This window comes from Liolophura sinensis, chromosome 1 (assembly GCF_032854445.1).
Source record: "Liolophura sinensis isolate JHLJ2023 chromosome 1, CUHK_Ljap_v2, whole genome shotgun sequence".
Classification (NCBI taxonomy): Eukaryota; Metazoa; Mollusca; class Polyplacophora; order Chitonida; family Chitonidae; genus Liolophura; species Liolophura sinensis.
This window is the reverse complement of record NC_088295.1, coordinates 16702969-16717058: the sequence shown is the minus strand read 5'-3', so window position 1 is coordinate 16717058 and position 14090 is coordinate 16702969. Positions and strand designations below refer to the sequence as shown.

At 35.7% G+C, this 14090-nt stretch overlaps 2 protein-coding genes across 2 annotated transcripts in view; one reads left to right on the top strand and one right to left on the bottom strand.

Annotated features, from left to right (window-relative positions):
* Positions 1-4381, top strand: part of LOC135471261 (cytoplasmic phosphatidylinositol transfer protein 1-like) — a 30612-nt gene extending 26231 nt beyond the window's left edge. Inside the window, exons 9-10 of the mRNA XM_064750424.1 lie at positions 319-382; positions 568-4381. Coding sequence (XP_064606494.1) covers positions 319-382; positions 568-659 — 156 coding nt within the window. The 3' untranslated portion in view covers positions 660-4381. The remainder of the gene's footprint in view (positions 1-318; positions 383-567) is intronic.
* Positions 4382-8819: 4438 nt separating this feature from the next.
* The window catches only part of LOC135469449 (cholesterol transporter ABCA5-like), a 40910-nt gene continuing 35639 nt past the window's right edge, over positions 8820-14090 (bottom strand). Inside the window, exons 30-32 of the mRNA XM_064748051.1 lie at positions 12594-12871; positions 11372-11427; positions 8820-10427 (exon numbers count right to left, since the gene is read on the bottom strand). Coding sequence (XP_064604121.1) covers positions 10329-10427; positions 11372-11427; positions 12594-12871 — 433 coding nt within the window. The 3' untranslated portion in view covers positions 8820-10328. The remainder of the gene's footprint in view (positions 10428-11371; positions 11428-12593; positions 12872-14090) is intronic.

The window sequence follows — 14090 nt, the reverse complement described above, 5'->3', positions numbered from 1 at the left end:
TAAATGTGCAAACGTAGCCCTTATATCACAAACACTACTTGACACTGGGTTAAGCCATGTCAATAGCCATCTGTAGTAATATGAAAATATAATAGTCAAGTAAACTGCATTCTTTCTCATTTCATATCTTGTATGAACAGCATTTAATTGTGATATAACAGCAACAGTGCATCTATGGCATATTTGGAATAGCTCAACTGATGAAGCTAATTGTAAGATTTGGCATTAGTAAAATGTAAAAAAATAAAGCATGTTATTAAAGTAGATGTTGAGTTTAGTTTGAATACTATATGTAATATTGAGTTTGTGTAATTTCAGGCTATACGAGACATCTTGCAGGTGGGACATAGGCAGGCCTTTGCCTGGATAGATGAGTGGATAGGTAAGATGTAAAAACTGTTAAAAATAAAGTTAAAGATACAATTTCTTGTACTAATATATATTTCTTGCTGTGATACACTGTGGCGAGACCTATTGTTAATTGTTATAGAAAACACTCATAAAAGACTTTTCCTACTATGTTTTAGACTTTTTGTGAGCTAAGAGGCGTTTATGTTATCTTTGCAGACATGAAAATAGAAGATATCAGGTCATACGAAGTCGACATGCACAAGAAAACGAATCAGAAGGTGACGGCTAGAAGTAACAGTGTTGACTGAGGCAGCTGTCATGATTGTGCCCGACTGAGTTGTCTGCCCTTGTTCTCTGCAGTGCTTAAGGCTGTGTGCAGCGTACATGCTTTGGTTTGACTGGTTTCACAGCTTTCCATAATGTGCATGATCAGAGCTGAAGATGTGTTGGAGAATGTTCATCACCAGACTAAAGGGTTACACTGGCTTATGTCTGACCAGTATTTATGTTTGGGCCTAACTAACCCTGGGTAATCGACTTGGTTATGTGATGGGTGCTGACTTGTGTGCTCTAAACACAAGTTACGTCCATTTTACTATGTGTAACAGTTAAATTTGCTCAGAATGAACAGTTCCCATTTCATGAAGCTAATCTGTTGTCCTGAACTACAAACAGAAGTGCTACAACATGCGTTTAGTACAATCAATGGTCTGTAATTTGTTTTTTTCTGCGATCTCTTTATCATAACAATTTATCTGTTGGTAATATATATTACATACCTGTATTTTATGTATTAAATTTTTTGGTTGTTTGTTTTGTTCCTTCCCATTGGAGCAAGGTTTTCATATAGTTCCTGAATGAACTTGTTGCACAGAACAGATATTTTTACAATATTTCAGGAATGTTTCACATGTTTTGAAAAATAAAATCTCAAGTATATGTTTCAGTATAAGGTTGTGTTGATCACAGAGCAGGGATATAAATGGCTGTACAAATTCAGTTACTTCAGTAACAATTACAATAAATGACCTAAAATTTTGTCCAATTTGCTCATTTTTCCTGATTGTAAGAGTTATATTGATTATAGACAGGTGTTGTAAGGTTTGTTTGGATGGTAAGTTGATACCCTACAGTGAGAATTAAAAATTTCAGCACCAAAAATAATATGTTATTGCCTCGACAAGGGCACTTTTTTGAGCAGAATTTGAGGTCATTTAGGGTGTGTGTTGATGTGATACATGTTATAAATGTACAAAAAAACTAAGTTAATTAAATCATTGTTGAAATTTGTAGATAAGAATATTTTGTCTCACAGTTACATATTACGTGTATGTAATCGATTTTGGGTTTCAATTTTGTATGTAAAGTCCCAAAATTTGATGTAAGATTTCAGATTTGTTCAAATTTATTTTTTTGGACTTAAGTGGGTGCTTTTACACAAGATGAAAGATTATGCTTCTAATTGAGTTACAATTGAAACATCAAAAAAATATAACCTACGGGAGCAAAGAAAATATTCGTATTCTGCTATTTTTATTACTGAGGTCAGAAAATAGAAACTCTGTCAGAAAACTTAGACTGTGAATACTTTTCAGACAGGATTCAATATGCAGTTTTTTTTTTTGGTATATAATCAGGATTAATATTAATGTTTAGCATAGGTATTATTAAGAAAATATTACAGAAAACAGCCCTTTTGTCATTTACTAATACAAATTCACTTTGGATCTGATATTTTCATAATACTGAAGATGTTTGATTGGTTTATTTGATTGTGGGATGATTGCACAGGATGTAAGTTTGTAAAGGGAGGTAATCCATGGTGTTCATGGTTGGATGGACCACCAAAATTGCACATCTTTTGATCTACATGTTGTATTTGTGTCATTGTACAATCAGTAACTGCCTCTGATTTCTTCAGTTATGAATCTTGATTTTGAACAAGCTATAATTACCTCTTGCTTTGATATTTCAATGATACATTTTTAACCTTTTGCATTTAATATTTATATACACATTAAGGAGTAAGATTTTCTCAGTCCTACTCAGCACAAGAATATTTCACTTTTACAACAGCTTCAAGTTTATGGATAAGGAAACTGATTAGAACTTAGTGGCAACCCCCAGGTGCTAGGTACCTGACAAATCCCTTGATAATCACATGTTCTAGCCAAACAAACAGGAGCTATTGAACACACAACCTTGTCTAGATCAGGACACCTTAAACAACCTAGCCAATCCAGACCCATTGTGTGTACTAGCTATACAACTAGAACTGAACTCCTGAAGATGTATGCCTGGCGTTTGGGTGTCTGCTTGAAGCTACTACAAGGGAACGAAGGTTGAAGATGGGGAAATAATCTGATGTAGGTCACTGTGTTCTTACTGATTAGGGGAAATATGGGTTTTCTTAATGGGTACGTGATCCCTACCTGTTTACACACTGCCCCCCTGGTAAGTGATCTCTACCTGTTTACACACTGCCCCCCTGGCACTAACTGGTATTTAAGGTTGAAATCTCTTTGACATTTTTTTTTTTTTTTTTTTTTCTACCTTAAGTGACCGCCTCTGCTATAACAACATTTATTGCTTTATTACTGCTATGTATATGCTTAACCATGGGGGAATAATGGGTGTACCAGTAGTCCTGATGAGTACAAGGCTATTTCCCACTCAGGTATAAAATGTTACTATGCCGAGTAAAAGAAACATAGCAGTAAAATAGTGGTAGTCGTTCAATTATATGGAAGTTTTAGACTGGGTACTATCTCCCTTTACATAAGCTGGTCCAAAATGATATGCCTGCATCCACATACAATTTAGCTGGCATTGGATTCAAGTTTTCATTGTACAGTTTACTATTAACAAAAAATTTGTTCAGTGTTTCTGAATATCAACTCTTAAAATCATACAATTTAAATAGATTCTATTGTGTATGATAGTGTACCGTAACTGCATATGGTCCAATTATGTGAATGTAGATATATATTTTATGTATTTATTCAGAATACACAAAATTGTGATATATACTAACAGATCTTAATTACACATAGCTGGGAATTGTTAGAATATTTATACTCTGTATACATATGTTTTGTGCAAGTTGTCAGAGCAGATTTTAAATAGTTACACGCTCAAAACAGAATGCACAAGTGACCATTTATATCACATGAATATTAAACTCTTGTTCATACTGAAATTCCGATTATTATTATTATTATTTTTATTATTGTTTTTATTATTGTATATGTATATTGACTCTGTAATTGTTAGTTGATTTTTTGAACAAGTAAAGTTTCAGCTGTAGCCTTTTTATAGACTGGACAGATATAGAAAGCTTACTCAAGATGAAAGGTCATGGGATCGTGCATATTTTTTTTAGAGCCGATATATATCATTCAAGGTTTTCATCTTAGGTCAGGAGCTAGGTTGTATGAGCGTGTATTCTGGAAGTAGTCCTACATTATACTGTATTGCTACTGTTTTAAAAGTTAAGAAAATTATACCCCTTTCACCTCATAAATGTGCAGTACACCACAATAAGTAAACCGGCTGTTCATGACAGCCAGTACCATACTGCAGGTATTACATTATAATGCTAGTTTTGAAATTCAGCGAGAATTTGGTTTTCTATTTTACCATAGAATTGTTAGATTTTTTTTGTTCTTTTTACTTATAGGTATGAATGGCATTAAAACATTATGAATGGGTGGAACAGAAAGGATACAAAAGTTTTAAAGACAGTGTCTTATTTATCGTTGGAGATATAGACATGAAAATAGGATTTACTGGGTTTTTTTATGCTTCACAGAGGATGAAATAGAAAACCTATTTCTGTGGTAAAGGTAGATTATTTTGGATCATCATCATTGCTATGTACTGTGTGTCAGTTGGTCAGAAGCAGGAATGCCTAGTGTTTGCTTGAAGAAAGTGTTTACCCTTAAAAAAATTTATGTGTATACCTTTTTCCTTTATTTGTTCTCATCATTAGATTAATGGTGATATTTTTTAACTGATAATAAACTGCAAGAAGACAACCTTTCATTTGGTTGGTTTATTAACTTGGAGCTGTCACTGAAGCGTCAATGGCAATACAGGCCTCCATGACTGAGGGGGTTAGCACACCAGCGTGGTGCAATGACACAGGAGCCTCTCACAAATGCGGTCATTGTGGGTTCAAGTCCTTCTCATGCAGGCTTCCTCTCCGGCTGGCTGTGGGAAGGATAATGCTGGCCACCGGCGTATAAGTGAAATATTCTTGAGTACAGCGTCAAAAAACACAAACAAATAAATAAATTAATGGCAATATTTCAGCCATTTCATTGTGACAATCAGTCTGAGGTGAATTCAAACATGCAGCCTTACTGTTGACTGTCAGTCTAAATCAGCAAGTGCACTGCTTTTAAATATCAAATGCAGGATAGTCTGAATTACATTAAATTTTTGCTGCCTCAGTGATGCAGGGCAGGGCAGGACAGGGCAGGCCAGTTTTTACTTTTGCATACAGTTATTTGATGTCATTAAATGTTAGTAAAGAACTATTCAGTCTTTGGTGTGGTAAATCTCCGGTCTACTGTGCAGATTTCTAACATATGGACAAGAACATCACATCAAAAGGAAAGAACAAAATCACATTCATATTTAAGATATTTATTTTCCATCACCAGATATAAGAACATGGGTCTGTTTTGGATGCAGATATAATGCCACATCACACAGAAGCAGGTCAAAATTAAGGCTTAAGTAGGACACGTGTACAAATTTATATATTAAAATGTGTGTACAATGGTATGAAATAAATATAACAGATGGTATATGAAACGTTCTGAATATTAAAAACTTTTCCTATTCTTGAATAACTTAAATTGATTTTCAAAAAAACCCAAATCCTCATATCCTGAACCGCGTGGTGCTCATAGCCTATTCAGTGGTTCCGTGCACAAGGTTACAGAAGGAAACATTTCTGGCCGTCATCACCATGAATCTAGACTAAAAAACTCCTTGTCACTTGCTATGATATGACGGGTTTAGGACAGACTCAATCTGGTCTATATTAATCTAACTAAGGTGATCCACCCACCTGAATTGAGCGTAAAATATACAAACACATTTTGAAATGGACATACTGTAATTCTTCAACAATTTCACGATTGCAAGGTGTTTATTCAAGCTTAAATGTTTGCTGTGACATCACGCTTTTGTCTGACCATGTGATTATTTTTCAAGAATTGTTTTCAAAACTCGCACACAATCTGTATGTAACAACAGACTAACAACAAAAACAGTAACAAATCCGTGGCTATCACAGTGTGAAAGAAATACAACCTATCTTCTCATTACTAACGGCAGTAAGCCAACTGGAGTTGTTTCAGTTAATAGCCTCGCTATCGATAGTTGTTACATTACTACATACACGTTTATGTATGAGAAAAAACTCTGAAAAGATTCCTGAAAAAGAATCGACGCAGATGGAGAATCAACTGTTCCAAGTTGTTTCTCAGATACACATTCTAAAGGCATTCTGTGATGACTAATAAAATTATACTTTTTGTGAAGCCCTGAAACTGGCCAACCAATGTCCAACCAATGTAGTTTTGTCTCCAATATAAAATTAAAAATGTGTATAAATTGCACTGAAAGTTGCTCTTCACAGTGAAAAGGTTGAGGAATTAGGGTACTAACCACATGTGGTGAATTCTTTAATCTGGTACAATAGGGCTCTGACGACTCAGTGGTTAAAAATTAAAACAAAGTCACTGATACACTAGGCTTTTCAGTCGAAAGTTCTAAGTGGATATCATTAGTTACATGTATACATATTATATATTCAGAGATCCTTGGAATACGGGAACAAATACTCTACAGCACCGGATCTTTGAATAGGGTACGGGAAGAACAAAAGGAAGCATATACATTTACAGCTTAGAGTTACAACATCTAGTATCTTACCTGCTTACATTATTTCCTCATCTGAAAGACAAAGTGAATAACGAAAAAATGACTCACTTGCTTGACTTTACTGACTGGATTGATGTTTTACGCCTTACTCAAGAATATTTCACTTCTACGACGACGGCCAGTAATATGGTGGAAGGAAACCCGGCAAAGCCTGGGGGGAACTCGCGACCATCCACAGGTTGCTGAAAGACCTTCCCATGTATGGCAGGAGAGAAAGCCAGCATGGGCTGGACTTGAACTCACAGAAACCACATTGGTGAGAGGCTCCTGCATCTGCATCTGGTAACCACATCAGCCAGGTGGCCCCATGATTCACTTGTAACTTTTTCCTGAATGCATGGATCTGCATTATAGGTCACATCATTTCATAAAACTTTCACATAGAAAAAGTCATGGTAACTGATTGCACTGAAATGAATGCAAAACTCCATTACCCAGCACATTCCCAAAAACTATTTGCTAACTGTGTTTTTATTAATTTTTGCAATAACCATCCGTTTTGTTCATGCATCTATTACTTTCAAACGTATGCACTTATTATTCTAACATCTGTGTTCTGAATATATCCAGTGTATCATTAAAAACTGCATAAATGTTTGACTATATGTACAAACTTACAATCTAAACTTACAAATTATTTATCAATGTCATTGTTACTAATGCCTCACTTAAGTATTTTTTTACTTTTCACATTTATGAGTGGAGAATATAAGACTGCTACTTGGGGTAAACAACCGATCTCTAGCAAGTTAATGGTGATTACTTTTTTTTCCTACAGATATTCACACCATAGAGGTGGAAAACAAGAGGTCTGTGGAAAACAGACTGCGCAAATGGTCACATGAGCTTCGTCAACTGCTTACAGCCCACCGTGGCGACTGAACCCGCACCTTGCGAGATCTAGTGATTGGAAATGTTCATCTAAAGTAAATTTCCAAAGATACTGAACTCCTTGCCAACAATGTCTCGGGCAAATTTTGTGTTGTTCTGGTACTGATAATTAAAGCCTGAGCATTTGTCATTTGTTTTCTCCAGTTTGCCTTGTTTCTACGGATTCCTTTATAATTACATTTAGGTGTCAAAAACATACAAATACCAGTGTAGTGAGATAAAATTGATTTAAGAATTAAACTACATACATATAATACAATAACAGTAAATATATAATAATATATCATATATCATATCCATTAATAATAACAAAAAATATTAACAACCATCTATCAAAACAAGGTAACTGGTAAACTACTTACAGATAAAAACAATTAATGTAAAACTCATGAATTACCTGTCTATACATACAACAAGACATGACAGGACAATTTATCAACGGATGCCACATGCAGATGTCAGAAGAGACATACATGTTATTTTCAAATTCAAATTTCAAAATGTTAAATTAATTCAAGCATTGAAGTCCACACCCCCTCCAAAACGCATGCTGGACAGGTTTTGACAACAGTGTCCTTCTAAACCCACACCACTGCATATTTCATAGCTCTAAACAGGTTACAGTTACTCATACTCCTCATCCATTCAGACATATCAGATTTCAGTCAGCCCTGGAGAATTATCTCTGCAAAATTTACCATATAAATCAAATACCAAAGCCAAGTTGGTGTGCTCACATGATACCATAAATGTGTGTAAATGAGACTGACACTATAAAACCTCACATCACAGTGTACTGGCCACTTTTTGTCAACAAATGTGTAATAAATGACTATCAAACAATGTCAAATCAATATGTCATGACATAGCTCCATTATAATGATTGGTACATAAAAGATGCAAAACCTATGAAACTATTGTAAGCCATTATTTACAGTAATGTAATTAGGAGCGTTTGATAAAGGCAGTAATTGAGAATGGTATTAACAAGAAGGAACTTACAAGTTATTTATTAATATCATTGACTGCACAGACTGTTTTACATCTATAAACAAAGAAAGACAATTAATATATGTTACTTGGTAAACTGAGAGAAAATCACAAATAGGCTAAAGAGCGGCACACATTACAGACATTTTTTCTGCCTATTTTCTATATAATGGTGGAACATGAATTTTTCATGAAATGAGTACAACTCGCCAATGTAGCATTGCAAAAAATCCATTTTCACATTAGTCAGAGATTTCTTCTAGCTTTTCACAATGCAAGATGTAAGCTTCTGACAACGCACTGCATATATTGTATATCATACATTAAGCATAACCTTTCTAGTGCAAACATATACATACAAAAAACACCTTATAGTGCCATAATTGTAGGATGAAAGACAATGTAAGTTGAATCATAAATTTTAACAATCAAGACATTATAACACTGTAAATTATCTTTACAATAACATAATATGTAAAAATCTCTGCTGCATCATGTAAACCTGTTTGTTTTTACAGAGATAAAACAAACAGCTCCCTCTTCCAAAATATGACCATGGAGTTTGACTGTTAAAGACTGTACATGTGACTGACTGCACGTTAAAAGACACGTGTTGCCATGGGACTGTAGGTACACACTTCCCTTACCATCGCTTTGTGGAATTGGATCAACAAAACATATAGTTTACCCCTCTATGAATATACAAAGGAGGTCGTTGGAGGTCACACATGGACAAAAAGTAAAACCAGTGCCCCTTCCATGCAGATAAAAGGAATGAATGTGTTTGGAGTCAAAATCTTTCCCATGACATTGCACACATAATACATAACCCAGGTAAATGGCAAATGGCAGCACCAGTAATATGTTGAAGGTCATTCACTATGGAATAAAGCTATAAGACCAATCCTTCCTCTCTAAAGACTGAACTGGACAAGTTTAAAGTAAATTTGTTAATACTCTTGATTAAGTCATAAAATACCAATGAAATAAATAAAGTAAATTTGTTTAAGCTTTACTGAGGTAAGTCGCAAATTCTCGTCTACATGAAAGTGATTTTGGATGGCAATAATACATAATCGTGAAAACACATTCTGCATGTCTTAACCTTGGTCTGAAGTCAGCATAAAAATATAAATAGAACAGCAATAATTAGTTTTCAGGCACTGATCTCACCAGGCAAGTTCTTCCAAATGCTGAACCCACAAAGTAAATATACAATGTAGGATTTCTCTATTCTCAGAAACCTTAAAGTAACTTCCTGAAAATGACCTTGACTTGTATTACCTAAAGGATCGGAACAAAAACAAGTCATGAGCATTTTTATTGTTTTTCTTAAATATCTGAAAACAATATATATAAAAAAAACAAACAATGTTTTTCTTGATACATCCCATATCAGCTATATTATAAATATATTATAACCTATACCTTTACTATAAACTGTCATTATCAACATTATCAACTGTACAATACCTGTATATAGATCCTGTATGCTGAACACATCTTTTAATACCTGGATATCTATAGCCAACTGTTACTTATTGGTGGCCCACATTACATCTGTGAGATCTGGATATCTGTAGCACTTGTACATCTTTGCCATCTGTTGCTCACTACTGCCCCACATTGCATCTGTAAGATCTGGATATCTGTAGCACTTGTACATCTTTACCATTTGTTACTTATTGGTGTCTCACATTACATCTGTGAGATCTGGATATCTGTGGCACTTGTACATCTTTGCCATCTACTACTTATTGGGTGTCCCACATTACATCTGTGAGATCTAGATATCTGTAGCACTTGTACATCTTTGCCATCGGTTGCTTATTGGTGCCCCACATTACATATGTGAGATTACATCTGGATACCTGTAGAACTTGTACATCATTACCGCTGTTAAGTGATGGGTGTTTTTACAGTAGATCTGGGACATACAAATATCTGTAGCACTTGTACACCTTTGCAATATGTCACTGATGTGAGTTCCACATCAGATATGTGACACATACTGGATATCTGTAGCACATGTGCATTCCCGCCACCTGTAACTGTTTCATGTAAAAATCTGCCCCACCTGCATGCACTTATACATTTGTAAAGTGTGTTATCTCCACGTAATCCAGACGTCAGATCTGTCACACCTGGATGTTGTCAAATGCAGGGTTCAAACCTTGCTGGTGTTCTGGCTGGTCCATGCCCTCTTCTAGCTGCTGCTTAGCAAACATCAGGAATACCTGCCACAAATGTATGATGCACAGTTAATTATGGTCACTGTCATTTAGACTCTAAAGTAATACATTACCAATGTTAACCACAAGAACTATGAGTAAACCGCTATTATCCTCATATCAGCTTTGACCAGTCAGTTTATATTATTTTCCTAAACCACTGGGGCTGATTCCACAAACTGTTTCTGACTCAAGTTAAAACCTTTAAATTATCTTTACTCTCTTTAGTATTTGGTAATGGAAGTTGACGTTTACACATTTGTATCGAGAAAACATTGATGAAATGGTCCAAATTTTGGTTTCCAGGGTAGAAAAACACGCGCTTGCATCACGTTAGGAGTCCGAAATGACTTTGTGGGATTGCCCCAGGTGCTAATCCAGGTAACAGTCCTAAACAAACCATTCACTTTAGGATATATACATAAGTGGAGCAAAGGTAGATTTAAAATTGAAATACTCCATATCAGAAACTACTAAATCATTCTAACGCTGTTGGTATTCCATTTTAAGCTAATCTAAGCAAGATTATAATATAACAAGCAAAACAGTCATACTGTAAATCTTCAACCTTTTCAACCTCTAAAGCAATTTTTCAGTGGTAATGATGCATACAACTATTATGAAAATGATTTGTTTGTGTCAATAAAGATGACAATGTACATACTATTTCCACATCTCAAAGTCCTCATTCTCTCAGAATGTTTTAAAATATTGCTTGCACAGGTGGTTGAATAGGTTGAAGAACTAGGGTATGTCCAAGTTAAGTATGGCAATTAATTAATTAAAAATTAAATAAATTAATGTCTTTGAAATAATAAAAATCTAAGCTAAAACAGTGTGGACTATATTTCCTATAACCAGAGGAAAAATATTGCCTAAGTTGAATTAACAACTGGAGAGCATGCTAAGTTGAAATGGCGATCAAATGACAAAAAATGTCATGTGTTTACCTGTTCCAGTGTAGACTGACTAAAGCTGTATTCTGCCACATTGTACAGGACTTTAGCTGAAACCAACACAATAATACATACTGAGATCAAACCTTTGTCTCACACAAACCAGTGCATATTTCGGGAACTACCTAACATGACAGGTCAGGGCAGGACTTTGTCATACACAAATCAGTGGATATTTTGGGGGAACTACCTAACATGACAGGTCAGGAAAGGACAGTGGATATTTTTGGGGAACTACCTAACATGACAGGTCAGGAAAGGACTTTGTCTTACACAAACCAGTGGATATTTTGGGGGAACTACCTAACATGGCAAGTCAGGGCAGGACTTTGTCTTACACATATCAGTGCATATTTTGATGACTACCTAACATGGCAAGCCTGACCAATGGTCTTTGCTGCCAAATTTTGTCCCATGTCATTTGTCCCATGACAGGGCTGGAGCATGCTCACGCGAGGCACATGCATGTAGGTCACCTAGGCTAATTGGTACACTGGTGCTGGGACTTATTTGTGGGTCATAACCAATTTTGCAGATGACAAGAAGCCTCAAATCATAGGCACTATTTCCCTTCACCAGGTACCAGACAAGTCTTGACTAAAAGTTTTAGACGAACCAGAAGGAATTTCTGAACATGCTGCCTCACTGGTTAAAGACCTATTAAGCAGGTGTGACAAGAGCAATGCTTTATGGCCACTGAACTACATACTGTACATGTATGTCAGATTCTATCCTCATACACACTCCTATTAGTTCCATTGATTGTACATAATGACAGTTTTCACAGATACCTTTGCTTGATGTATTGCCCTGTATAATAACATACTTGATTCTGACACTCTGATCTGTCCGTTATGTCTATTGCCAGAGTGATGGGGGAGAGGGCATTCAGGTGATGGATGTCTAACACCCAGTATAATTAGACGTTACTGTCTTAAACAATTGCAATTTGAAAATAAAACATGCTTTCATTCTGATCTTAAATTATTTCAGAAATTCTATAATAAAAAAGGTTTCTTGCAGTCTCCCTCAAAACTAACTGCCACCTTCTTGACTCATAATTTCACTTTCCATATAGTTTCATGAAAACTGGTTAACTTTTTGTGGGTAAATCATGGCTTGCCATAAGCTTGGCAATCTTAGTACTAACTTAACAAGATGTTAATCTGTCAGCAAACTTCACCATCTCCACAATATTACACTAAAGTCAACTCACCTTCTTCAAGAGCTGAAAATGTTTGGCCCAATGAAACAATGTTTGCATTTGGGATTTTAAACTGAGCTCTCTCACCAAACTTCTCAACACAGACTGAGTCAGGGAACAATTTCTTCACATATTCCTCAAACTGAAGCAATCTTTCATCAGCTGTGACCTGTGTATTTGTTCCTCCATCCCCTGCTCCAGATGTTGCCTGACCCCCTGATTTGACCTTGACCTCTAATACATAGCCACTGCCAAACTTGTCTTTCAGATGCTGAGTTGGTCCAAGACACCTATTAAAGAACAAATGCTCAATATCATAGAATGTACATGCACCTCCCAAACAACAGTATACAACTTGATGAAAAAGCTGGTTATTATGAAAAACCTTTATTTATAATTACAATATGTATTTATTTATTTATTTGATTGGTGTTTTACGCCATACTCAAGAACATTTCACTTATATGACGGTGGCCAGCATTATGGTGGGAGGAAACCGGGCTGGGCCTGGGGAAAACTCGCAACCATCAACAGGTTGATGAAAGTCCTTCCCACATATGATCGGAGAGGAAGCCAGCATGATTTCACAGCCACCGCATTAGTGAGAGGTTCCTGGGTCATTGCGCCTCTCTGGCGAGCGAACCACCTCGGCCATTGAGGCAGCTATAGAATAGATAATACTTCTGAATGAAAATATCACCTCATACACTAAAGAGATTATTACTTGCACTGTGCTTTTGTAAGGTTGGCAACAGATAACTAGAAATACAGTTTCTTCCTAAGCTATAAACCACAACATCAATGTTAAGCTTAATGACAAAATGAATTGGTAGAAATAGTTATCATGGACTCCATGATGAAGCAACAAGTAACTGAAAACCTTTATAACAGTTACAGGGTGTTCATTTTGTTTTGAAGTAGCATACTGCTGCCCAAAGGTAGGCGGATGTTTGATGATCCATCATTGGTTGGGGTCTAGGGGCCGCCTAGTTCCCTGGAAGCTCTTGGAGTGTAAATGAGAGGCTATCTGAATTTATTTTAGAGGCTACATGTATATACACAATTCTAATTAGTAAATGAGCACATAAGAAAGTTTCAGACATAGTAAACATCACTTTTACTAATGTGTGTGTGTTTTTTTCTTCCTCATTAACAGTATACATGCACATGTCCAGCTCTTATGTGCTGACACTGGAGTCATCAATAATTAACAGCTGGAAACTGTGTCTTTGCAGTAAATGCAGCCATCACATTTCAGCTATTCAAAAGTTCCAACTTAAGTGCAAGCATGTGAGTATATACAATACTGTAAGCACCAAATGAACAATGAAAACAATGAACACTTTCTCATAAAACATTTCAGTCATGACATATCAGTTATTTCTGTCCAACTGTAAGACTACAGTATCTTAAATCACAAAAACAGGTCCAAATCAAAATCACTTTCAGAAACGGAAGATGCAGACTGAGACTTCATATCTATATCTCGTATGAATCAGCAATGATTTC